Raw genomic sequence first — 26551 nt, 5'->3', positions numbered from 1 at the left:
TTGACGCTTTGGAAGCTTTTGGTGTGAACGCACAATTAGAGGCATAAATGAAGACAGTGGACATGCTCGCCGCTCTCTGTCTCAGCTGTGTGTGAGGAGCCTGCTCACATTAACCCAGATTGAATGTCCACACTGTTATTCACCAACAGAAGCTGCTGCAGTACAATCAGAGTTGATAGAAAGACTTAGTGGTTTTATAATAGGAAGAGTTTTTCACATGAATATTTATTCACAGAACATAAACATACAACAAACAATGCTTAGGAAGTTCATTCATGCATCATTTAGTCCACAGTTTCTCCTTTTCAGCTTCATTTCATTTACATGTGTTCACTTTTAGTTTTATAAGCCTGGATTGGAAATAATTTCTTCACTAAATGTATCTTCCTTCTTAGCTGAGATATTCTGTTAAATTTTGGAAACTCTCCATCCCAGTATACACACACCTAGCTGTTAAGCTAGCCTCTTTAAATCTCTGGCCCTATTGCATTGGTTTGAAGTGTGCTACCCACTGTCAAATACTGTATCTTCCTGAATCTTTTAGTTTTAAAATCATGTTTTAAATGTGTGATCTGATATTCAGTCCATGTCCTTTTTTAATTTCCTGGGCATCTCTTTTTTTTTCTTTTTTTCTTTTTTGGAGTTAATCTTTGTCCAGCTTTGTTTGAGCAGCGATATGCTCACTTCTACCTTGTGCCGCTGTTTGTTCTCCTCCCATTCAAGGTGGTGGTTGCTACCAATATAGCAGAAACCTCCCTCACCATAGACGGCATCATCTACGTCATCGACCCAGGTTTCTGCAAGCAGAAGAGTTACAACGCCCGCACTGGCATGGAGTCGCTCATTGTCACGCCCTGCTCACGGGTAACTGCTCACTGCCTTTTAATGTTTTACAGGCAGTAAGTCAACGCTGAAGAGAAGTGATGAGTAATATTAAGCAGGAGTGTAGTGAATGCACATGTTTTCAAAACGCCACAACTCGGGTCCGGACTACAAGCTCTGATACCGTCCTCACCTTTTGCTGCTTGTCCTGAAAGTTCCTCTTGCTGTTTCTGCCTGTAATAAATATACAAAATTAACAGCAGAGCCCTGATCAGTTCAGACCAATCCACTTAAAGCAGAAGTAAGTGGTCCGGTCGTTTTCGCTAATGCTGCGTTCCAGGCAGGCTTTTGAAATCGTAAATTACAGCTTCAAGTCACAACTTACGACTTTGTAGCGTTCCAGGCAACCCACTCGTGTTTTTCCGACCTGTTTTACCAGTCAAAGTCACTATAACGGCCACTCGTAACTTCCGACCGGTGAACTCGTACCAGATCGAACTGGTACCACTTTACGGTCGGAAAAATACGAGTTTCCTTGAACGCACCATAACAGTCCTCGTCCCTACGTCGCCACATTCACGGCGTCCCTTGGCTGCACACACAGCCCTGCATGCCGTTCTCTCTCCTCATTGGATAAAAACTGTAGGATACGATAAATGTTTTCTCCTCGGCTCAGAGCAGAGCAGAGTGACTGACAGACCCGTGTTTCAGTCCAAACACTCTATGTAAGTGATTGCTGTCGGAAGATATAACTATTTAAGACTTATATTAACACAAATATATCACTTACTTCTGCTTTAATATCTTTACACCAGGGAAACACATCCACATGATGTATTAGTGAGATGATCCACTTAACTGCTAATGATCATTTAACTGTCTTATTTCTCACCCAATAGTGTATTATAACTGACAATGAAAGCCCTAGCCAATCCCAGAGCAGCAAATCTATGTGATTAGAGCTGCTACATAAAGAGCAGTCAGTGTTTTTTCAGCGAGCCGTCGATGCAGCAGATGTTATTGTTTAACTAAGTGGGTGTAATTCTGTTTTTGTTTCCAAACACTTCACCGGCTCTCGATGTGTGTTCCTCTTCTCGCCCTCAGGCCTCAGCCAACCAGAGAGCAGGTCGCGCAGGTAGAGTGGCCGCTGGGAAATGTTTCAGGCTCTACACGGCCTGGGCCTTCAAACACGAGATGGAGGAGTCGACGGTACCTGAGATTCAGAGGACCAACCTGGGCAACGTGGTGCTGCTGCTGAAGAGTCTGGGTGAGGGAGTCGTGTCCCGCGCTTACTCTTTAAGTTGAAGCACAACAGTTGTTGTTGTTACTGTGCAATAAGCTTCTCCCTGTCGCTCACAGGCATCAACGACCTCATTCACTTTGACTTCATGGACCCGCCTCCCCACGAGACGCTGGTCCTGGCGCTGGAGCAGCTCTACGCTCTGGGAGCTCTCAACCACATGGGGGAGCTCACCAAGGTACAAACCTCAAGCCTGCATTCACCTCAACTTCTAGTCGGACCTCATCCATATATATTTATAAAAACATGACAGCAAAGTGAAAAAGCTCAGCGTCATCTCCTGAATCTGAAGCTTCCTTTGGCCTGTGTAGGGAGGATTGGGTGGAGGGACGAGGAAACTGTCACTGTCAGCTGTCAGCAGCCCCAGACAGACGGACAGATGGGAAAGTTTTTCTCAGACACTTCACAAACTTTATATTCGACAAACAATATGTTGAATTCGTAAACATATACTGTATACTCACCCTCCTTATTATTATTATGGAATTATGACGTGACCTAATCCCCCCCCCCAAAAAAATCCTCCCTTGTCCAAGGTGGGAAATGAGCGAAAAAAAATGGTTTGAGAACCACTGCTTTACTGTATTCACTTTGTTTTGAGATGTAGGTTCAGTTTGTGTTTGCACACTACGGCAGGTTTGTTTGTGAATTATAGGACATTTGCAAAAGTTTTGTTTGTTTGTGAAAGTTTGGCAGGAAATGGAGCAGAGTGAATTGTTGTTATTTTTAACTCTTCCTTTTAAACATTGAGTAAAAATTTAACATATGATCTGATCAAACGGGAGTGTAGAGCAGAAGAAAAACTCTTCACCCAGTGGATTGAAAGTTTAAATGACAAAAGTCTTTAAAAAGCTTGATAACTTCCAAAGAGTACCTTAATACTAGACTCTTTTTGTTCTCCACTATTGCCTTCTTTTCTGCTTTGGTAATGTTGGAGAAACAATTTTAATGGTTCAATCCCTGATCATTGTTTGTTGCTTTCCTGATGTTTTGCACTCTGGATTCTTTTTTAACTGGTTTCATACTTCTTGTAAAGCTCCTTGTTATGAAAAGTCATTCTTAAAGTAGTAATATTATTATTGTATGACTTTATAGAGTGCATGTTAGGATGCAAGTTATTTTCCAGTTTCAACCCACAGATTTAGTAATTTGGTCCCACAAATCTGTGGCGATGCCATTTTGTCACAAATGCACAATAAATAATGGATAAACTGTTCATACTCCAGCCCAAGAGACAGGTGAAACTTCCTTTACATTCCTAAATGGTGGTAACTTGCTTTGTTGTTGTACCTGTGTAATCAGTGTTCATCATCACTGTGTGTGTGTGTGCTTCACATGCTGTACATACCGCAAGCTGCAAAGGAGCGTTCACTCTGCTGTCGACAGCTCAGGGCTTTAATGACCATCACTGTCTCGTCAATCAGTGGTTGTCAATGAGGATGTTTGGTCGACTGTGTGACCAGTATCTATTGACAGGTTGTAGTTCAGTATTGATTTTTGATTGGTAGATAAAATACATCTCCATCAGTGATGCAGTCCACTGTCGTCGTGGGTTTCACGTCACACACAGTTGTTCAGAGGACGACTTGTGTGTTCAGGACACGAGTTGTTTTTTAAAGCAGAAGTAAGCGATATTTTTGTGTTAATATAAGTCTTAAATAGTTATATCTTCCGACAGCAATCACTTACATAGAGTGTTTGGACCGAAACACGGGTCTCTGAGTCACTCTGCTCTGCTCTGAGCCGAGGAGAAAACTTTTCTTGTATCCTACAATTTTTATCCAATGAGGAGAGAGAACGGCATGAAGGGCTGTGTGTGCAGCCAAGGGATGCGCCTGAATGTGGCGACGTAGGGACGAGGACCAATAGATCCATGACGAGGGCGGGGGCTGCTAACTCCATCGGCTGAGAAGACGTTATGGTGCGTTCAAGACAGCCCATAACTCGTGTATTTCCGACCTGTGAAGTCGTACCAGTTCGATCTGGTACGAGTTCACGGGTCAGAAGTTACGAGTGGCCGTTATAGTGCACTTTCACAGGTGCAACAGGAAGGAAAAACACGAGTGGGTTGCCTGGAACGCTACAAAGTCGTAAGTCGTGACTTGAAGCTGTAATTTACGGTTTCAAAAGCCTGCCTCGAACGCAGCATTAGCCAAAACGACCGGATCGCTTACTTCTGCTTTAATGTCAGTAAATAAATAAAAGTTTGCTCTTGTGTTTCAGCTGGGACGCAGGATGGCTGAGTTACCTGTGGACCCCATGCTGAGTAAGATGATCCTGGCCTCTGAGCAGTAAGTCTCCACTCACATACACACATATTCACATAAACCTCCACTCTATGTCCATTTAAGTAAATACTATAGGAAGCTGTAGGAAACTGAGGTTAAGGGTCATGGACCTTACTCCAGCAGTTAGCTTGAGCAACAACAGGAGGTGCATGGTAAGAGACCTGCAAGGTTTGGTGGAATACTTATTCCTACTTATACAGGGTTATGGAAAATTTCATATGATATTAGGATGACTTCAGACAAGTGAGAGGAAAATTTAATTGGGATAAATAACAACACAGGACCTTGATAAGACACTGGTTTAACATGTGTTGTAAAAGTGAACAATTCCTCAAGCAGGGGAAGGCCGATATTATTTCTCTAGCAGAGACAGTGATCTGCTGGGATAAAGGAAAAGTAGGAGTAAACCAAAGCTGCGTGAATATTTAATGAAACAAGTCAATAATATTGGTTTTCCTAATGAAACGGATCAGTTTTGAAAGAAGCATGTAAGTGTGTATGTAAGCCAAGAAGTAGAAGATAAGAATTATTTTCCTTCACCTTTGTCAGTAAAAGAAGTGAGTGATAGGATGTGGATGATTCTGACCAGCCATAAATGCATGAGAGTTGAAATGGGGGGATATGTTGTTGCTCTCTCATTTCATCTTCTCTTTGCCTCTCACCAGGTACAAGTGTTCAGAGGAAGTGTTGACAATAGCAGCCATGTTGTCGGTCAACAACTCCATTTTCTACCGGCCCAAAGACAAGGTGGTGCACGCTGACAACGCCAGGATGAACTTCGTGGTGCCGGGGGGAGACCACCTGGTGCTGCTCAACGTCTACACGCAGGTACAAACAGCTGGATAACAGCATTCAAAAACACCTGTAGCTCTGTGATCCGCTGCACAAAACCCTGTCGGTATGAAGCTGATATCAACCAGGGGTGTTGATTTCCCTCTGGGTCATGGTAAACAGGCTTTGCTCTGTTATTAACTGTGCCAGTGTGCATTATACTGTATGTGTCAAACCCTTTTGCATAAAAAATGGGAAGCCACCAAACTTTGAGGTTTTCTGTAACCTGTTATGCAAATATTTCCTGTATGCACAGTGAAACAGGTGTAAGAGCAGGAGTTCATAACATGAAGCTTATTGCCCCAATTCTTTGATGGATTGGTTACTTGAAAAATATTGAATAAGCGATTATTACAAACAAAGCTGTATCAGCTTTGTTACAGGCTGAGTAAGTACACCATCTGTGATCATCAACCAAAAGCTGTTTTCCCCTTGTTTTGTAGTTACGTTGTACAGTGAAAATGTCAGCATGTGTTCATTTGATGGGCAACAGTTTTGCATGCAGGCATAAACAAAATGTTTGGATAAATGAAAAATGTCAATCTGAAGATGCAGAAAAGATATTCCACAAAAGTCGAACTGACTTTGGATGAATCTCTGCAGAAAATTAGAAAGAGAAGAAAGTAAGAAAATGCAGAATTTGGGTACAAAAACGTGTTTTCCTTTACTTTCCTCTCCTGTTATTGGTTTTCCAAATCCTCAGATTCATCCCTCTACGTCTTATAGAATTAAACCCCCCCCCCCCCCCCCCCAATTTAGGAATCACTGATTTAGAGCTGTAGACTGGATTTTCCAATTCCCACTTTGTATCCAGGTTCTGTGCTAATTGCATCTACAATGTGTTTCTCCCTCAGTGGGTGGAGAGCGGCTTCTCCACACAGTGGTGCTATGAGAACTTCATCCAGTTTCGCTCCATGAGAAGAGCCCGGGACGTCAGGGACCAGCTGGAGGGACTGATGGAGCGCATTGAGGTGGAGGTGGTCAGCTCCCAGGGGGACAATACGCCCATTCGCAAGGTTAGTGCTACTACTAGAGGGAACTCTCAACGTGGTCCTACAAGATCACAGAATGGTGCATCACAGATGAACCAGAAAAGTCAGTAAAAGAAATAAAAGAAGAATTCCTCCTAATAAGTAAAGCTCAATAAAGAAAACAATATGTAGTCTTGTCTCCCCATTAAAACTAGTAAACCTGCCACTTTCTATAACTATTTCCAGTTTAATGTAGATTCTGATCCTGCTTCACATAAGGCTCTACAACCAACTCTTTGCTCAGAGCACCATGATGATCACACAGTTAATCTGTTCTGAAAACCAAACTCAAAATAAATCAATTGTGTAAAATCAAGATTTTCCCTCACTGCTTCTGGGAGGTCCATTACATATGGCCTCATTTCACACCTCTGTAGTGACTAGTGAGCCATTGTTTGGACAAACTCGCAGGTTTGTTTCAGATTCGCTGTAACTGTCAAAGTGAGGCAATGCTGGGCGTCATGGCAACCACACCAACAGCGAGATGAAGAAATAAAAGCACTGAAATGCTATATCTCTTACATAGAGAACTGTAAAGATGAGGTTAAAAAGAGAACTGTACTTGAATTTGGTATTTGCTTCTTTGAACCGTGAACTCAACTCCAGGCTAAACGCCGGTTCAAGGTAAATAACTCAAGACAAATGATTAGTGTGTGAAACTTGAAACAAGTCTAATAATACACTGAACGCCTTCAGGTGGAAACTTGTTTAATTTAGCGTCGACAAGCTGCTGTCAACATGGCACACTGTGTCCTTTGTTTTTTTGGGAAGTCTGTCTTTTAAAGGTCTTTAAAGGTCATCTTTTTAAAGGTCTGATTCTACACTAGAGAGGGTTCATTGGTCTGAAAATTTAAAATATCTACAAAAATTCTAAAGAGCTGTAAATTAATCACTGAACAGAGGCTGTAATAATCTCTGTCTCCCATCAGCGCCGATGTGTGCCGTCAGCACACACCTAAACCACCTGAGATAAGCGTGGGCGTTGTTTTGATAACTGGGTTACACCTTTTTAATCTTTTATATAACTTTCCTTGACGTATCCCTGGGTCCTCGGATCAAGTCTGGTCGGATACTTGCACATCTGGGTCGCCAGCTGTCAGAACTGGTCCAGATGTGGGAGTAGTGTCTCACAGTCATGCTGTATTTGGGCCAGACTCAGGCCGGGTGTGGGCTGTACAGGTGTATACTCAGGGTTCTTACGGATCCTTAAAAAGTCTTAAAAGGCATTGAATTCATTAATCTAAAAACAAAGCCTTAATTGGCATTAAAATGTCTTAAATCAATTTTTCAAAAGTCTTAAAAATGTGAACACATGGTAAGTGGTATTTTATGGTTGTAATTAGTCTCAAATCTCAAAATAATTGGTAACATTCCGACATAGAGAAGTTAGTGGCGGCCGTCAACTCTAAATTTCTTACCGCCACCAGCTCCCGAGTCAGTGTTTTTTTTTTTTCTGACTTTTTATGCATTTATTTTGAAAGGACAGCTGGAAAGAGACACAATCCAATGTTCATGTAGCAGTCACTTTACCTTGGATCACATAGGAAAGTGGGTAAAATTGTCCCTAACCCTATTTGATGTGGTGTTTTTTTTTTTCTTTTTTCTGCATTTGTGTTTATTATGAAGTCGGTCTTAAATTTCATTTCAAGTGGCTTTAAAAAAGTCTTAAAAAGTCTTAAATTTAACTTGGCTTAAGGCTTAAGTTGTAGGAACCCTGATACTGAGCCATAAGAAAAGTAGTGTACGGGACGGATATATCACACTGTTGATTCACGTAATCAAACTATTTACACTTAATATCATTTAAGCATCTTAAAAGCAGAGGTGTTGTCACTTATATTTCTGTTTCATGCTCTATAAAGTTGCAATACAGTAAAATAAATAAAACAAATACTAAAACTAATTAATATTCTTAGAAAGCCTGCATATAACAATGAAATGTGTTTAATTAAGTTTTGTTCTGTTCTGTTCTGTTGTGACAGCATAGATCAAATTTAATTTTAATTTGCTTTGTTAAATAATCTCTAAAGACAGATTATATGAGATTATTCTTCTTTCTGCTCCTTTTCATTTGAGGATTTTATGTTAATTGTTTGGTTCAGTCGATGAATGAAATAAACTTAAAATACATGAATAAATAAAAAGTGGCTTTAGAGGCCTGTCTAATCTGTTGTTTTTTTTCCAACTTTCACTTCCGCATAACAGAAAGCCTTAAATTTAGAAAACAGTCGACTCCCTGCACCCAGCTCTGATCTGAACTGGGCTGGAACAACAATACAAACGCTGACATCTCTGTGTTTACTGTAACCATGAACACAAACATGGACATAAACCAACTGAATTAGTCGTTGGAACACATTCAGGATATTTTCAGACGAAATGACGGAAAAGTGCATATTTTTAGTTGATCCGCCACATGGCTGGTGTGCGAAAGATATTATCAGTCAGATGAATATCAGCGACACACTGAAGCTTTTGTGAACACACCCAGCACAACTGCACCCGGAGCCACTCTCACAGAGATATTTCAGACTGGTCTGTGGTGTTGGTCCACTCCTAGTGTTGTTCAAATGTCTGGGAGCTATTAGCACAGTGTCAGAAGTTAACACAATAATAATGAATCTCTGTTTACCACCCAGATGGAGCTGTCATGTAATTATCTGAGAATGTTATTTTGTGTGCCAAATGCAGTCAGGCCTTCTGTACTCTGTTTTTGGTCAGTGTAAAATAAACTTACATTCATAAAGCAAGTATATTTAAGGTACAAAAACAACAAATTAAAAATGTGAAATCAAACTGTGATTAATCATGATAAACTAAGACACTCATGCAATTAGTTCCAATTAAATATTTCAATTAATTAACAGGCCTACTTGTAGCACATTTTACTTTTATCAAAAATTGTAAATGTTGTATTGAGTTGGAAATATTTCACTCAAAATGTTTCTGACTGTGGAAGGCGGTTCTCTGTTGAACACTCGGCTCTCTGCCTCCGCTTCACATGAATACATGTTTTTTTAACCTTTGCTGGCTGGTATTCGTTTGCATGACGCAGTACTGAACATGTGAAGCATCAGGGAAAACCAGCAGAGCAGAGTTTGGACCATCATTCAAGTTCATGACAGAGAGGTGTCAGGATCAGTCTCAGACTCAGCTCAGTTCTCGATAGCGATTGTTTAAATTCACACATTCGTAACACTTACACAAGGCAGTGCGTCGCAGTGTCGGGTTTAAACAGGAACAGCCCAGAGTGAAAAGAAGAAGCCAAACTGTCAGTTTTATGATCACCAGCTGGGTGCGTTGAGTTGAAATTGGTTCAGGATCAGATATTGAGCAGCTGGAGTTGTGTTTGTATTAGTGACTGTGAAGATGATCATCATTTCTTAGGTTCAGGAAGAGAAACTGAGCTCATTTGCATTCATTTTATTGATGAAGCTTTCATTTTTTCCATGAAAACATGTCACAAAAACACAGCCAAATACAGTTGTGCTCAAAAGTTTACATACCCTGGAAGATTTTGTAACTGTGTACCATTCTTTAAGGAAAACATTAGTGATCAGGCAAAACAGATTTATCTTATTTTTAATGGGATTCAAATTAAACTGTTGAGACATCCCAAAATAACACAATCATTTAAAAAAAAAAAAAGAAAGAAAAGACAAAAACAAATTTTTGATGGTACCAGACCGTGGCTTGGTATCAACAGAACCCCTCAATTTCCACTTTTATGAGAGCTTGAACACTGCTGATTGGCTTTCTCAAATGATTGGATATCTTTTTATATCCTTTTTCTGTTTTATAAAGTTGAACAACCTTCTCCCTCAGGACTTTTGACGGTTCTTTTGCTTTCCCCATGGAACAGAATCCAGCAAAGTCAGTCCTGTGCAGGTGTTTGTCAAGAGCCCAGAAGAATCTCATTGACTTTTTATACTTAGACACTAATTACAAGCAATCAAGTTACAGGCGTGGACAGTTCCCCTGAGTAGCCATTTAAACCTGCCTGTGTCAATGTGTTTATTATCAGGGTAAAACTTTGAGGGTATGTAAACTTTCGATCAGGGCCATTTTGGTGGTTGCATTTATCGTTAGGATTCAAAAAGATCAAACACAGTTGTGTGATAATAAATGGCTTCGCCCAGCCACTAACTCTGCGTAAAAAAAGTTTTGTTATATTATCAATTATATTTTCTGAAATGTAGCCAGTATTTCACAAATCCTGCCAGCGTTTGTAAACTTTTGAGCACAACTGTATATTCACCCATCACCTGTGACCTCTGCAGAGATCACAATTTACAATGTGATGTTTGTTATGTACATTCACCATCTTCCTTTTTTTGTTTTGTCTACTCTGGTCACATTGATTAGATGTCTACCCTGCGTGGTGATGCATCAGCTGTTTATAAACCCCTATGTCTCTCTGTCCTGCCCAGGCGGTGACCGCAGGATATTTCTACCACACGGCGCGACTGAGCAAAGGCGGCTACAAGACGGTGAAGCACCAGCAGACGGTCTACGTCCACCCCAACAGCTCCCTGTTCGAGGAGCAGCCCCGCTGGCTCATCTACCACGAGCTGGTCTTCACCACCAAGGAGTTCATGAGACAGGTGGGCCTGCTCAGATTGCCATGTCATTAGACTCTGTGTATCTGCAGCATCAGGAGGAGGCAGCCGGAGTCTAGTTTATCAGAGGCTCGTTCATCATCTGGAAGAAAATCATTAAACACACACCTCCCATTGTGTCCAGTGTGAAGGCTTTAGCAGTATAACTGTGTGTGGGCATGAGACAGCACATTAATGAGGAAGTGTGACGCAGATTCCTGTACAATATTTAACCGTATTCCTTCCCGTATGGGTGTCACATTGTGTTTTCCGTCTTCCCCGTCCATGCAGGTGATTGAGATCGACAGCGGCTGGCTGCTGGAAGTCGCTCCTCACTACTACAAAAGCAAAGAGCTGGAAGACAGCAGCAGCAAGAAGATGCCCCGCAAGCAGGGCAAAACCAAAGAGGAGCTGGGTTGACGAGAAGACCAGAAGCTCATGGGACAGAGAAATAAAAAACTGCAGGGGCACACTCCCTCCCTTTCTCTCTCAGGCAGGGTGGAAGCAGAAGAAATGACTTTGAACACATGGAATTTGTATCGGAATAAAGTGGGAAAGTGTGGAAATGTATTTGTGTGTGTGGCACCAGTTCAGTACATATTGCTTCATGTTTGTGGACTGAACATGTGACGGTATCGTGCCGTAGCTCGATACGGCATTTTTCGACAGTGCTGCGTTCAGCGTAACGTAAACGTGGACCAAATGTGGCTGCAGAGCCACAGGCACATGGAGCCCAGTGCTGGACCCAGAGAGAAGTGGGTCACAGACCTGCTCATTTGTTTAATCATAAACCAGCTGCGGCCACAACACACAGACACACACACACACTGCAGGCCACTCGGATCTGTTTCCTGCAGCAGCACAAACTCAGCTTTTTTTTTTCAGCTCATCAATAAATGTGACACTTGGTTTGTTCTTCAGTGTTTGTCTACTCGCCCTAAATGAATGGGCTTTGTCGAACTCAGCGTTTGTAAAAGTAGCACACCGCTAATGTGTAAACTTTACTACTGAGACGCCTCCGCCAGGCTGAAGTGACTAATATCCAAATGATGAGTTCGACTCACGTGTGACCTCCTTAATCTTGTTTATTTTCATTTTTTCTAGAGCAATAAAATTTTACAACCACATGTTTTCAACCTGACTAACTTGCTGAAGAGAAGCAGTGTATCATTTTCTTAAGTGCAGCTCAACACTCACTCACTCACCACTTTGGTATTCGCCAATTTCAATATTTAGTTTAGGCCATTCTCCTGGGTTTAATCTCACCAGGAACTTCACCTTCCACCAAGTTATATATAGACGTCCTATTTGAATGGCTTTATGACCTTATTCTCGTGCTGATTATGTCGCACTATACTACAAAGGAATTGTGTGAGTGTGAGTTTGGAAATATTTTACAAAATCACTCCTGATGTAGCATTTTAACACATCTTTGTAGTTTGGAAAACCACCAGTGTTAATTTTCAACCTCCTAAAGCCAATACCAAACAAGTTCTTCTCTTTCATAACCATAGTGATTTGGAAGTCTCTCTTGCCCTCACAGAGCAACATGTTTTTGCTAGATAAAGAGTGACGCATCACTCTGTTTCAGGAAGCACTGTTTGACAAGGCAAACAAAACTGCTCTGTGTGGGTATTTTTTATTTATTTGTCTGTTGATGTTCAATGTGAATTATTTAAATCACACACATACTGTAGATCGGACCGATAACAGGTGGAGTTTATTCTTACTTATTGAAAGAAATCCAGATGTAGGACTGAGCACAGTGAAGACCGGTTTAACTGCATGGTGCTTCTTGCTTGAGTGGTGAACCAACAAAGACACAGGTGACGGTATGACAGGTATGAGGCCCTGATGAGTGCAGTGTTGACAGAACTGTACCATTTGTCCTTTCATGCAGTGACAGTGTTCCCAGCAGCCATTGCTGTTTTTCCAGCACATAGATAACTTCAACTCCAGCCACTGACACCAAGATCTGATACTGAAATGCTCAGTTACACACTACACAAAAACAAAGCTGGATTAATCTTTAAAACAAAATTAAACTAATCACTGTCAGCGTTACCTCTGCAAGTCCTTGTGTGATGATGATATGCTGCAGGTTTTGCTGTGCGAGCGGACACGCATGAGAATTATCTAAGTAAATGGCCTGATTATCTGCATGTCCCACACAGAGCGTAAAAAGCGCTGGCTCACTACAGCTGGTCCAACTGGTCCGACGAGGGTGGGGAGGGGGGGAGGAGGAGGAGGAGGAGGAGGAGGAGGAGGAGGGCCCAGAGGAGGCAGTGCTGTATTACAATGACACAAGAAGTTATGAGGACAAGGATCTGACAGAAGAGGAGAGCAGGGGGCTGCACGGACCACAAGAGTTCACAAAATGTGTGTCTGTGTGTGTGTTTTTTTTTCTTTCAGTAATGAAGTTTGCTGATGTGCAAGTTTCTGCTGCACTGTTACACGAGAGGATTATTTTACTTGGCAGATCATCTCTGACAAAGTGATCCGACATTCAACAACCTCAGCAGGTCAGTGTGTGTGTGTGTGTGTGTGTCATTGCACAAATTCTGCCAAATTAATAACTTCCTTGTTTTTTGGCATAACACAAAGAAGTTTTTTTCTAGAGCTTTGTTTAAGCACCTAAATCCTTCACTATAACTAACTTGTAGATTTGTATCTAAACTTTTTGCAACTGTCAAACAAAATTTTCAACGATCTAAATTTTCAACAATCTGAAGGAAAACACTGCAAATCTGTGCAGTGTGATCCTCCTTTTGGGTGAAACACTCCACATAACATGGCTCAGTCTTAAAGAATGATGGGTATGATTGAATGTTTGCAGTGTCATTTCAAAACAATGAAGCTGTGAATGTCACCTTTGGTTTCCTTTTACACGTTTTGACCCACTAAGAGCAGGACCTTAAAGTCCTCGTGCACTCAAATCATCTGCAGCTCCTCACTACACCTGTTTGCCGGTGACTTTCTGAGCAGGAAAGCCTATAAAGCAAACACTGCATTTTAATACAATGGTGATGTCAGATAGCAGGAGGCAAGGCCTCATTGCTTCATCATCATGAAACGGCAGTGGTGACTGTGTAGGTAAATTCCACCAGTCCATTTCCTGCTCACCTGGTTTCTGGAAAAAAATCTCATCATCCAAAATCTTGTTTTCCACAGTTTCTCTACCACTGACATCCTCCCCCCATCCTCCCCACCATGAGCGATGACAGGGAGAGAAGCAGGCCCGAAGAGAGCCACGAGGCCAGACTGCCCCCCAACGTCAAACCCAAACTCAGCCAGAGTCAGAGGAACAGCAAGGAGGACCACTGGAGGAGGGACAGCGCTCCCAAAGTGAGGCGATCTAGGAGCAATGACTCTGAGAGGGGGGACAGGGGGAGGAGGAGAGAAAGAGACAGGCTGCACGGGGAGAGGAGACGGCGTGGGAGGAGCGAGGAGGCCCGGAGACGAGGCACGAGAGACGAGGACAGCAAGCGGAGGAAGGTGAAGCCCCCTGAGGATGATGTGGAGGACACCGAGTGCGCGGTGTGCTTCTGCACCTACGACAATGTCTTCAAGACCCCCAAGCTGCTGGCGTGCGGGCACACCTTCTGTCTGGAGTGTCTGGCTCGCATCAACGTGACCTCCCCTGAGCTCAAGACCCTGTCCTGCCCCGTGTGCCGTGAGGTCACCGAGCTGCCCCACGGCCAGGACCTGCCCCGCCTGGGCAACAACGAGGGCATCATAGGTAGGGCTGCCTGGGACGATATGCTTTTCTAAAAAAAAAAAAAGACGATATGCTTTTCTCCCGGTTCGATTCTTCTATACAATTTTTTGGATGCCAATTCGATTCTTTCTTTTGGATTGCGATTCTACGATATTGCCGATTTTCTCGATTTTTAGTCTGCATTTTTAACACCTGAAACCTTTCTGACAAAATGAGATATAGACTGAGGTAAACTGCTACATTTAAAGGTACAATACGTAAGAATGTGGCCAAAAACGGTTACTGCAGTCAAATTCAAAACACAGCGATCTGTTTTTTTCTCCCAGCTGTAGCGGCAGCTCAGTGGAAGCAGACCGGAGGCTGAAATGCCACTGACGCCGCTGTGACTGGGAGAGAGGGCTAGGTGGCACAACATGTAAACACGTAAATTCAAAACATAAACATGATTTGCAGTCTGCAAAAAAAGATTTTTAATGCGAATACTCTGGCTGTGCTATTGTTGTTGGTGAGTTCATCATGTTATATGAACATTATTCCTGAGTCTCTGTGACATATTTGGAGGATTTTACGGCCAGTTGCTTTAGATTTCTTACATACTGTACCTTTAACATTTATCTGCACACAAATACTGTAGGAGCCTATAAATGAACATACTCCATTATAAAGTGAACTTAAACCCTTTTCAAAACCTGGATTCTCTGTATGTAAAAAAGGCGAACTAATTTGCACATTGCACAATATAAAAAATAAAAAAAAAACGATTTTTGAAAAAGAAATCGATTTAAAAATCGTAAATATTGCAATACTTATGTGAATCGGTTTTTTTCTCCCACCCCTAATATAGGCAAACTCCCGCCAGAGATGCAGAGGGCGCTGTCCATTCGCTTCAAGCGCAGCAAGGGCAAACTGGTCCTGAAGAACCCTCCCCCCACCAGCCCCACCAAGCCCACCATCCTGTCCCTGCCCAAGAAGAACCAGGACCCCCAGGTGATCGCGGAGGGTGGTGAACTCAACTTGAGTGCAATGGAACAGGGAGCAGAACCGGCCACCATGGTGGACGTGGGCCGGCCGCCCAACAGGGTCAGAGGTCGCCTGCGCAGGCTGTTCCGCTCGGACCAGTGCTACTACGCCGTGGTGGGCTCCATCATCACCATCACCGTGGCGCTCATGCTGGTGGGGATCCTGGCCTTTGTTATCATACCCAACGTGATCGTTCGACCGAGGCCTGTTCCACCAGCCAACCAAACTACCCCAGGGGCTATCCCAACTGGACCCTGAACGACGGGTGGGTGGGCCGCAGAGACGAGATTAAAAAGTGGAGGGAGAGACTATCACACACTTTGTTGTGGCTCTCAGTGATACTTGTTGCCTCCCTTTTTTTCCTCTCAGTGAGTAATGGTGATGGAATCAAACAAAAACACTGGGACTCGTTGGAGCAGGGAGGTGAAGAAATGAAGGAAAACAAGGACAGCAACATTTTTTAAAACATGGCACAACACAGACTTGAAGTTGCACATGAAGGAATGCAGGGCACATTTTTTTTAATTATTATTATTATTTCTTCTTTCTCGTTACCTTTGTGTTCTTTTCTGAGCATGTTTGTGATTACTGTGAAAGCCAGAAAAAAACCTCTGTGTAAAAGAAACGGCTCATAATGCTGAATAAGCTGTAAATGTTGAAATGCACTAAAAATCTTTTGATCAGGCTGAGCTAATTAACCACGTCAGGGTTTCTAGTTCTTATACATTGTGTTTATAGACCAGCTCACTGTACATAGCCACAGACGATTTATATATTTGTAAGTATTTTCTCTTTTCCCTCATAAGAATTATCTTTGTTCCCCATCCTATTATCAAATAAAGTTATTTTCAGACACTGAAAACTCATTGCCCAGCATTTCCAAAACGCAAAATAACAGTTCTATCTCCATAAGATTATCTCAATTTTTTTTCTTTCTGATTCCTTCCTTGATCACATAGTAAAACTTCCTGATCCCTTTCCTGATGCAGATTTGTTTTGCCCGTCTCAGAGTAACGCAGACACCTGATACCATCTAGTGGTGTAAACAGATTGGTTAGGAGGTTTGGCTTCAGCTCTGAGTTTCTCCTCGGCTGTGCCTCTCTGCTTTGAGGCAGACAAACCAGTCTGGCAGTATGAGGGTCTTAACCTTTGGGACATTTTTCTTTTCCTCTCTGGGGAGTGTCAGCTGTAAGGTTTTGACAACCAGGGGAGATACGTGATCGCTTGCAACATGCCGGCTTCCTCCTTGACACGGGGAAGACAAAACATGTAAGCAGTCATTCATGGAGGTCAACGACGAAGGCCGCAGGAATGACAGAAGGAAATGACTCTTGTCAGACCTGCAGTCTGATCGGTCATTCACTGCCTATAGAGCAGAGGATAAATACTGCATAGAGACATCTGGGAATCTATGGTGCTTCTTTCTAGAAACAAAAAGTCATGTTTATTACACTTGCAGCCCCCAAAGACAGTGGAGGACAGGTACTTTACAATTTTCAGGTATACCATTACATAAGATACAATCCTCGTTCTCTACATTTCAGAGAGAAACAGTGCACTCTGTTGTCCCACATTTATCTGACAGCTGGAACTACCTTGGAAGCACATTATAAGCCAATCAGATCGTACCATAACTACAGTACATTAAAAAAAAAAGGGTCACCAGAAAATGTATTTGAGGGATCAAATGTGTGATTGTTAATACTGGTGCATCAATATGCAGCATTTTGCTGTTGCAGCTGAAGCTAGAGTTTGATTGTTTGGTTTTTATTCTGAGGGTTCAGGCCTCTCCAAAGGGTCACATGCTGAATCTGAGTGGTCTAAAGAAGAAACAGCAAACATCTGCTTCACACATTTTTATTGTGTCTTTTCTGTGCACCAGTTTAGTAAAGGTAAATGCTCTGGACTGCATTTTACACAGTTATCACGTTATAAAACATGATCTTTGTTATGGATTTAATCAAAGTCATTAAAATGAACTCAGCAACAGCCTGTTATAGACTGGACATAATAAGTAGGACACTTACACTTGTCAGCTTGTGTGGATATAGTAACCTACTTCAGTGTGTTTACTTGCACCATTTCCCATGAGGACACACCCCCCGAACTACCCTTTGGGACTCTCGGGGCAAATATGGTCGGGTGGACCTGACTAGAAAAGATCCCCCCCTCCCTCCCTGCTCTCTCTCTTTCTCCTTCAGATCCGATCCTTACACAAATTAACCTGTATTATGTAGGCCTAGGTTCTCCTGACTGACACTGAACATTAGAAACTTAGAAAGAGTGTCTCCTGTGGATGTTATTGATCACTATGGCTTCCACTCCCTCCGCCTCTGCCTTGTCTGCTGTTCTCCGGTGTCAGAGCAATATCTGGACCCGGAATCCGCCGACCAAGAGGCCTGCCAGCTCGGCGTACGGCCTGGGACTGGCCGGCGGGGCGCTGCGCGACTCTCCAGCGGAGCGCAACCGGTCAAACCACCAGGCGTCAGCGTGGGAGGGAATTCTCCGCGAGGTGGGAAGGCCGACAGTGGCGTATGAGTCGTCCCAGGTGCATGGCAAAATGTTAAGAAGTAAAGACTGCACGGAAAACAACAAGTCGCGTTATCCCAAACATTTGCATTCCCCAGGGGTCGCGCGCTTAGCTGTACCGTGCGTCCAAAACGCGGTGGTGCGTCACACGCTGACACCTGTCCTGACCGGGATTGATAAATGCTCTCAAATAATAATCCAAATGATTAAACACGACGCGAGTGTTGCACGCGTCTCTCTGGGGGAGATCAGTGAATTCCCACCTGGCGGCTTAAAAGTGTCTATAACGTCCCCGCGTTTTGGACATTTGCCGTCTTTCGTCTTAACGGGCTGGTCAACACTGAGGAGCACCTACTTATCTTTGACTGCCCTGGTTTCAGAATTCATGTTTTTGAGGCTGGTGATGTTGTGGAGGTGCAGCAGCAGCAGCGGCGGCGGCGGCGGCGGCTCTGCTGATTCGCCACAACATCTGCAGTGTCCCCAGAAAGAGGGAACTGTCAAACACCATGTCCCGCAGGTGAGTGCTGTATCTAAGACTTAGACTGCCTGGGTAATTTTAACAATAGAGGACATCATTTACAGTATATTATTCACTATAAGAAACCGTTTCCTCTTTTAGGCCAATAGACAGATCCACAGTCCCACCTCCTCCAGGGACAACTCCAGCTGTGGACAGAAGATCACAGAGGACAGACCTGACTGAGAGAGTCCAAGGCTTCTGCACCAAACTGTGATCCAGCCTTATTTATTGACTCTTTCACAATGCATAACATCTGGACAACCTTCTGATAGCCTTAAAGCTTGATGATCGGGTATTTCTTTTTGCTGTTCCTTTTGTTATGAGTATGAGAAATCTGCTGCACTGCCCCACATTTTACTTAAATAATGCCAGTATTATTTTTGAGCCTATAGCCTTTTTGCACAGTTTCCCTTTGGATGGATGTAAAATTTCACAAAACGGAAATATTCAAATGAAGTCTGAGTAAAGACTGAATTGGAAAATGTATCATTCTTTTCACTTGTGCCTTGATGGTGTTCTTTCATTTTGAAATAAACTGGAGCCTCATAAATATTCATTGCCAGTGCAAGGTTGTTTACATAAACCCACCTGTTTTCAGGATGTACAGTACTGAATATGAAAATCATGGTGGTGTTTTTGAAATGCAGTGCATTTTCACATGAAAGTAAAAGCAAATGATCTTAGAAGTAAAAGTACTCACATGACACAGAATAGCTCATGTCAGTGTTCAAACGGGTACTGGCAGGGGTAGAACATGTAAGTTACTCAGACAGTGGTGAGGTAACCTACATACAGTAACTGCAATTTCCCCATACTCTCATATAGAGACTTAAAGCAGAAGTAAGCAGAATTTTTGTGTTAATATAAGTCTTAAATAGTTATATCTTCCGACAGCAATCACTTTTATAGAGTGTTTGGTCTGAAACACGGGTCAGTCACTCTGCTCTGCTGTAAACCGAGGAGAAAACTTTCCTTGTATCCTACAACCTTTATCCAATGAGGAGAGAGAACGGCATAAAGGGGCGTGCAGCCAAGGGATGCGTGTGAATGTGGTGACGTAGGGACGAGGGCGGGGACTGCTAACTCCATCGGCTGACAAGAAGTTAGCCAAAACGACCGGATCGCTTACTTCTGCTTTAATAGTACTCTATATTAGATTATCAGATTAGATTAAATTAGATTAGATTACATTTATTTGTCTTTCTTATGCGTCACATAAAAATGAAATTATGTTTCATACGTCCACTGCTTGGAGATCATGAATAAATAAAACAACAGATAAAATGGTCAATGGATAGTGTTGGGCCCTCTTAAAGAGGAACTGCAAGATTTGCAACTAAACTAAACAGCTTTGGAGTAATTGTGATAGTTAAATGGCTTGTTACAGGCAGAATGGAGGCTCTCTGCCTTCCATTTCTTAGCCAAAAACCAATCTTGGAAGATCGGTGCCTCCGACCCGGTGAGGAGGGTTTTTATGACAATGAAGATTCTCCAAAACTGTAATGGAGACTTCATAGACATAAAAAAAAGCAACCAAAATAGCAAAAAAAAAAGGCAACCAACTTGCATAGTTCCCCTTCAAGGACAGCTTGACTCTGGAGGTCAGCTCCTGCAGTCAGAAGGACACCCAGGAACTTGGTGCTGTGTACCGTGACCGTCACCACCTCAGAGTTGTTGATAAGGAGAGGGAAATGGTGCTGGTGACCAGCCATCCTGAAATCTGTCACCATCTCCTTGGTTTTGTTGATATGTAGGGCAAGATTGTGTTCTGAGCACCAGGCTACCAGCCACCCTACCTTCTTTCTGTGCTGACTTATCACCAATGAATGACAGTATTGTCCTCTGCAAACTTAATGACATGGTTATTGTTGAAAGTAGCAGCACAGTCATGAGTCGGCAGGGTGAACAAGGGCTCAGTGTGTACCCTTATGGTAGATGTTCACTATCATTTTGGATGTTGTTCTGCCAACTCTGACTGCCTGCCATCTTCCTGCCAGAAAGTCCAAGATCCACTTACACATTCTTGGATCCACACCCAACAGCAACGACTTTTAAATAACCTGTTGTGAAAAGAGGGTGTTACACGCTGAACTAAAATCAATTAACAGGATCCTAAGTGTTCTTGTTCTTCAGGTGTGCCAGCGTGAGGTGGAGCAGGTTGGAGACATCCTCTGTGGACCGGTTGGCTCAGTAGGAATTGCATCAGGCTCTGAGAAGTTGTTAGCTGTGACTTGATGTGATGCAACACAAGCCGCTCAACACATTTCATGGCTATAATGGTCAGGGCTACTGGACAGTAACCATGGAGGATGGATTTGGTTTCTTGGGCAGGGGACAGGGGTGTTATGATGCTTTTTAAACAGGTGGGGACTCTGGCTTGGCTGAGGGCGATGTTGAATATGTCTGAAGACATCCTTCAGCTGCTCAGCACAGCGTTTTAACACACAGCCTGCGTGATCAGGAGCAGCAGCCTTGCGAGGGCTTACATTGGTGAACGCAGTCTTGACGCTGTCTACAGTCAGTTGCAGCGCCTGGTTATAGAAGGCCCTGCCTGCACAGGTGCTGTTCTGTTGTCCCTAACCTCAAACCAGGAAAGAAATGTACTGTGGTTATCTGGGAGAGAGGGATCATTGTTTAGTACCTGTGCTTCAGGCTTGTAACCCGTGGCTGCCTGGAACCCCTGTCATAAGCACCTTACGGTATATCTTTGATGTTGGTGAACTGAGAGGATATTTTTTTCCCTTTTCCTCTCTGATTCCTCTTTTCACATTGTTCCTTGCTCTGCTGTATGCATCGCTGTCACCAGTTCGAAATGCAGCGACACAAAGCCTCAGCAGGGCTGTTTATGTGAGAGCCTCAGTTACTTTATAAGATAGCCTATGATGTTAGATAGTTAGATATTCGGTTATACTCACCAGAGATAACAGTCAACATTAGCGCCATTTCATATGGTCAAGCTCTACTTCCACATTTCTGCAAATAATAGCCTACAACAACCCACTCATAACATGCTTGAAGTCATTTTGTAGTAACTTGTGTATATCTATGTAGGATCATCCCAAAACTGTAGGCCTAGCTATTTATTATTTATTTATTTAGCAGGTTAGGCTTTCACCTCAAAGCAGCCTAAAAATAGCTTACCACAGACTTGTGCACAGAAGAGTAGCCTAAGCCTACCCGGTGTTTGTCTTTATATTTTAACACAATTCCTGACATAAGTGCTTTAACATCAACAGAAAAACTAATTTTAATGCCAGTTTTCACATTTATTTGACTTGAAGACCACAAAATGTGTAATCTGCCTAAACCTCATAAAGAACTGCTGTCACCGTTTGCTGTATTGTAGCCTATGTATGTTATCAGTCAGATAAAGGAAGCAAACTGCACATGCCTTTCTGCTCCAATGCAAATGACATGCAGAGCCAGAGTAAAAGGAGAGGCTATTATTACAATAACGGGCCTGTATGGAAGTAAAATCCACCCCCTGCTTCCTCTTTGTGGTCCTAGTTACCACTTGTCCAAGTGTGTGAAAGCAATGATGTTAAATGTGTCTAAAAAATGGCAAAAAAAAGAAAGAAAAGAAAAGAAAAAAGGTTATTATGTTTGTTTGAGCTGCACAGAGAGCCGAGCTCGCCCCTCAGACTGTGACGTCACGCCTCAAGGTGACAGTTGGGGCGGGTCTTCCGCTCTGCGCCTCTACCCAGGAAGTCGTCGTGTACTTTTTCTCCTCCTCCTCCTTCCAGGCTCACGAGAAACAAGACAAACTAGAGCGGGGGGTTAAGTTGCCTCTGTGGCTGGTAAACTAACGTTAGCGAGGGAGCTTTTTTTTTTTTTTTTACTCCTGCTCCACCCGTGCGGACAGTTTTTGTCGTTTAACTTTCGCTGTCATCGAAGGACCGGGAGAAGAAGGAATGTCCTCGGGAGGAAGAAGTGGCCGCGCTGTCACGGTAACGGCTAATCTTCAGCACGCTCCTCGTCGAGCTTCAGTATTGACATCTGTCGAGCTGCAGGGAGTTTAAAGTCAGGGTTTATACCTGTTGGTCTTGTTCTTAAAAAGATCTGAATAACTCATTCTCTGGCCTCTCTGGCGAAGCAGCCACAGGTGATCAGAGAAAATCGATCATGTTCAGTCTGGTGATTCATCACTCCGGTTCACATGAACTTCCGATTAAGTGGAAACTATCACATGCCTGACTGTCTTTTTTCGTTTCGTTTCGTTTGTATGAGCCTATTGTCTAGTCTCCACCCCATGGCTATTTGATATTTTTTATGATTATCTCGATTTGGTGTCTAGCTTATGAGATTATTAAGTGATCAATAAATCAGTCAATCGCCAGAAGAATCAATAAATTAAATCGTCTCAGTAAAGTAAGTTGTGTAAAAAAAATACATTCAAAGTATCAGCTTCTTGCTTCTCAAATGTTATGTCTCTGAGTGTCTCTGTCTCTGGATTTGTGATCAAACAAGATAAGACATTTGGACACTTCATGTGAAGCTGAGACTAACATCTTTTCACAGTTTTAGGTGATTTCATAAACTAAACCATTACTGCAGAAGATGATCTGTCAAAAATAATTGCTAATCTACGAGTCGTTGTAGCTTCATGATCTTTGTTTTCTCAAAGTACATTGTGTTCTTGTGATTTCAGATGGAAGAGGATATGGCAAGTTGAGAATCTGCCAGAGTCACAACTTAACCTCAGGATGAATCCTGCCCCTCCTTGTGTTTCATCCACCCTCACCTTCATTGTCACTGTACTGTGTCCTCATAACTTGTGTAACTGCACAGAAGGCAAACAAGGTACAACTGCATTTCCCTAATCCTGCACTTGTGATGATACACAGGCTGCCCATCCCATATCCCATTCCTATTGTCTGTAACAAGGGCAAGTCTTTCTATTCAGACCCCGTCCTCCTGACCCCCCTCCCACTCTTCGAGATTCTGGGCCATGCTACGCAAGAGAGGCTCCCTCATTCTTTGTGCTGCGATCGTGTTTATCACCTGGAACACCATACTGGTGTATCTGCTGCGGAGCAGATCCCCGAATGGGCAGCCCGATGAACCTGGCCAAGGGCAAGGGGAGGTGGGCCAAAACCTTCCTAGTGATGTGGTGGGAGATGTGCTCCGGATGGCAGATGCATTCGAAGCAGAGCTTGAATTGCAGAAAAAAATCCTTATCCAGATCCAGGGTCACCAGGCACTGTGGGAGCCATCAGACAGAAACAAACCCAAGGCTGGCCCCCCCCCCCAGCCCACGATTCCTATCCTGGTTATCGCCTGCAACAGGGTCACTGTGAGGCGCTGCTTGGACAAACTCCTGCAGCACCGGCCTTCAGCAGAGCTTTACCCAATCATAGTGAGTCAGGACTGTGGACATGCCGAGACGGCTGAGGTGATCCATTCTTATGGAAATCAAGTAACTCACCTGAAACAGCCGGTCCTGTCGGACATCGCCGTGCGGCCAGAGCACAAGAAGTTTCAGGGTTACTACAAAATCTCCAGGCATTACCACTGGGCTCTCAACCAAGTGTTCAAGACCCTTTCTCACTCCTCTGTTGTGATTGTAGAGGATGACTTGGAGGTAATCATATTACTACTTACTGTCGCTCAATTTTCTTCTACATGAAAGCCCACTTATAGATGAGTAGATTAACGTTGCATATTTTACGGTTCATAAATTGTCGTGTTTTAAAAACAACTGATTTCACTTGTTGACATGTTACACAAACTGAATTATTCATCTGCTACTCCAGGTGGCGCCAGACTTCTTTGAGTACTTCCGAGCCACGCTGCCACTCCTGAAATCCGACCCCAGTCTCTGGTGTGTGTCAGCCTGGAATGACAATGGCAGAGAAGGTTATGTGGATCCCGGCAAGGCAGATCTGCTCTACAGGACAGACTTCTTTCCTGGCCTGGGGTGGATGCTCCTCAGAGAGACATGGGAGGAGTTGGAGCCAAAGTGGCCGGCTTCGTTCTGGGACGACTGGATGCGTCAGCCAGAGCAGCGCCGTGACCATGGCTGTATCCGGCCAGAGATCTCACGGACTTTAACGTTTGGTCGGCAAGGTGTGAGTCTGGGTCAGTTTTACGACAAGTATCTGCGTTATATTAAACTGAATACCGAATTTGTGCCTTTCACCAAGCTAGACCTGAGTTACTTGAAAGAGGGGACGTACAAAGAAAATTTTGAGAAGGAAGTTTACAGCGCTCCCGTGGTTACATATGAAGATGTTAAGCAGGGGAAGCTACAAGGACCCGGGCCCTTCCGCCTTCAATACTCAACTAAGGACAGTTTCAAAGTGATGGCCAAAAACCTGGGAATCATGGATGACTTGAAGTCTGGAGTCCCTAGAATGGGATACAGAGGAGTTGTTAGTTTCATCTACAGAGGAAGGAGAATCTACTTGGCCCCTCCTCCAGGATGGACCCGGTATGATACAACCTGGAATTGATAATCCAGGTGAAAAGCCTATGTACAGTAGCCTTTTTGTAATCTCTGATTATCAACTGGGGAGAGCATCCCAGACCAAAGAGTGATGTCCTTAAACTTTGTCTTGGATCGAATGATGTGTACTCTAGTTAAGTGTCTTTGATAATGCAGAATGGATTGTCTCTTTTTCTGGTGTAGGGATCATTGCCAATACTACTCAGGTCTTTTTCATTATTCCAAAACATTTCTTACAGTGTAGGACAGATTGTTGGACAAAACTGCTGTAAATCACTAGAGATCTATTTTTATATTATGCTAATTGTGCACATGACATTCATCAATGCATTCAATGCAATTACCTAATTTGCCACTTTTGATTAAATTATTTGCAATTTCGGGTAGCCTTTATGAACTGTTTGTGTCTGATATATGAAATCATATTCTGTGGTATGGTTGCTTTGGTGTCGGCAACTGATCACAAATGCAGTATAATCTGAAATTTTATTCTTGTTTTTGTCGTCTATGGAAAATCATTTTTTTCTTTTAAGTTTTTATTTCAAATTTGGAAAATGATTCTTCAATGTTGTACTCCTTGCAGGTTTGTTACCTTGCAAACTGCAACATTTATGTGTTTGTATAGTTTTGGAATAAAAAAGAAATACAACACACAATTTTGCTTTGTAATTAGTTATTTAATTAAGTTCCCTTACACACTTCTCAGTCACAGTATTACCATTTAACCATGTATGTTTAGAGAGTTAGTATACAAACTCGTGCAGCCAGTGTGAATTCTAGTGCAGCTCTTAAGGAGATGATGCAAAGTGATGGGGTCACTGATATAAATATTTCAGAGTTTAGATGTGATGGAGCTTCGATAAATAGTTGGAAAACAGATACAGACTACAGCTTGAAGTTGTATGCCAAGGCAAATTATATATCACAAAAGTACAACTGCAGCAAACAGGCAATAAAATGAGATTTTCATCACATGTAAGTGTACTGCTGGTTTTATTTTATGAACATAAAACAAGAAAAAATGTGTGGTATGTGCAGAGGTCTAACCACTCTACTATAGTAAGTCAATACTTTGTAATCCTCCTTTGGCAGATGTAACAGCTTGCAAATGCTTTTTGTAGTAGCTACAAGTCTTTCCATTCTTGATATAAGATTTTTCACACACTCATCCTGCAGATAAGTTCAAGCCCTGCTATATTACGTTGAACAAACAGCATGTTTAAGATCTACCCACAGATTTTCAAAATCCTCTGCTTACTTTCTTGAAGTGGTTCACGGTGAATTTTGAGGACTGTTTCAGATCACTGCACTGTTGCAGAAGCAAGCTTCTTTTCAGTTTCAGTTTCTGGACTGTTTGCAGGATATTTGCATCGATAATTTGCTACTATGTATTGAAATCTATTTCTCCCTTTATCTGTGCTGTCTTTCCTGTGCCACTGACTGCCACCT

General features: G+C 42.8%; 4 protein-coding genes across 6 annotated transcripts in view; all 4 read left to right on the top strand.

Moving 5' to 3' along the window:
* Nucleotides 1–11995, top strand: part of dhx16 (DEAH (Asp-Glu-Ala-His) box polypeptide 16) — a 46287-nt gene extending 34292 nt beyond the window's left edge. For both annotated transcript variants that reach the window (XM_085801076.1, XM_085801077.1), the window contains 8 exons: nt 724–864; nt 1927–2089; nt 2182–2300; nt 4346–4413; nt 5076–5238; nt 6096–6257; nt 10703–10876; nt 11162–11995. In XM_085801076.1, the coding sequence (XP_085657202.1) occupies nt 724–864; nt 1927–2089; nt 2182–2300; nt 4346–4413; nt 5076–5238; nt 6096–6257; nt 10703–10876; nt 11162–11290 (1119 nt within the window). In that variant the 3' untranslated portion in view covers nt 11291–11995. The remainder of the gene's footprint in view (nt 1–723; nt 865–1926; nt 2090–2181; nt 2301–4345; nt 4414–5075; nt 5239–6095; nt 6258–10702; nt 10877–11161) is intronic.
* A 1210-nt stretch (nt 11996–13205) lies between these two features.
* On the top strand, nt 13206–17239 carry rnf183 (ring finger protein 183). The gene is made up of 3 exons (XM_085801075.1): nt 13206–13392; nt 14042–14609; nt 15433–17239. Exons 2-3 carry the CDS (start codon nt 14081–14083, stop codon nt 15864–15866), a joined length of 963 nt encoding a protein of 320 aa, XP_085657201.1. The 5' UTR covers nt 13206–13392; nt 14042–14080; the 3' UTR covers nt 15867–17239.
* A 519-nt stretch (nt 17240–17758) lies between these two features.
* LOC146971649 (uncharacterized) lies at nt 17759–19213 on the top strand. Its single transcript, XM_085801074.1, has 2 exons — nt 17759–18654; nt 18757–19213. Exons 1-2 carry the CDS (start codon nt 17905–17907, stop codon nt 18838–18840), a joined length of 834 nt encoding a protein of 277 aa, XP_085657200.1. The 5' UTR covers nt 17759–17904; the 3' UTR covers nt 18841–19213.
* Nucleotides 19214–22418: 3205 nt separating this feature from the next.
* Nucleotides 22419–25758, top strand: mgat1a (alpha-1,3-mannosyl-glycoprotein 2-beta-N-acetylglucosaminyltransferase a). Of its 2 annotated transcripts, none has more exons than XM_085801072.1 (3): nt 22419–22604; nt 23306–24238; nt 24411–25758. In XM_085801072.1, exons 2-3 carry the CDS (start codon nt 23606–23608, stop codon nt 25107–25109), a joined length of 1332 nt encoding a protein of 443 aa, XP_085657198.1. In that variant the 5' UTR covers nt 22419–22604; nt 23306–23605; the 3' UTR covers nt 25110–25758. The 2 variants fall into 2 exon arrangements, with proteins under 2 accessions (XP_085657198.1, XP_085657199.1); XM_085801073.1 differs by having other exon boundaries at nt 22419–22643.
* The last annotated feature ends 793 nt before the right edge of the window (nt 25759–26551 follow it).

This window comes from Trachurus japonicus, chromosome 16 (genome assembly GCF_045865225.1).
Source record: "Trachurus japonicus isolate A0001 chromosome 16, Traja_1.0".
Taxonomy (NCBI): Eukaryota; Metazoa; Chordata; class Actinopteri; order Carangiformes; family Carangidae; genus Trachurus; species Trachurus japonicus.
Note: the sequence above shows the minus strand (reverse complement) of the source record. Positions and strands in the feature narration are given on the sequence as shown.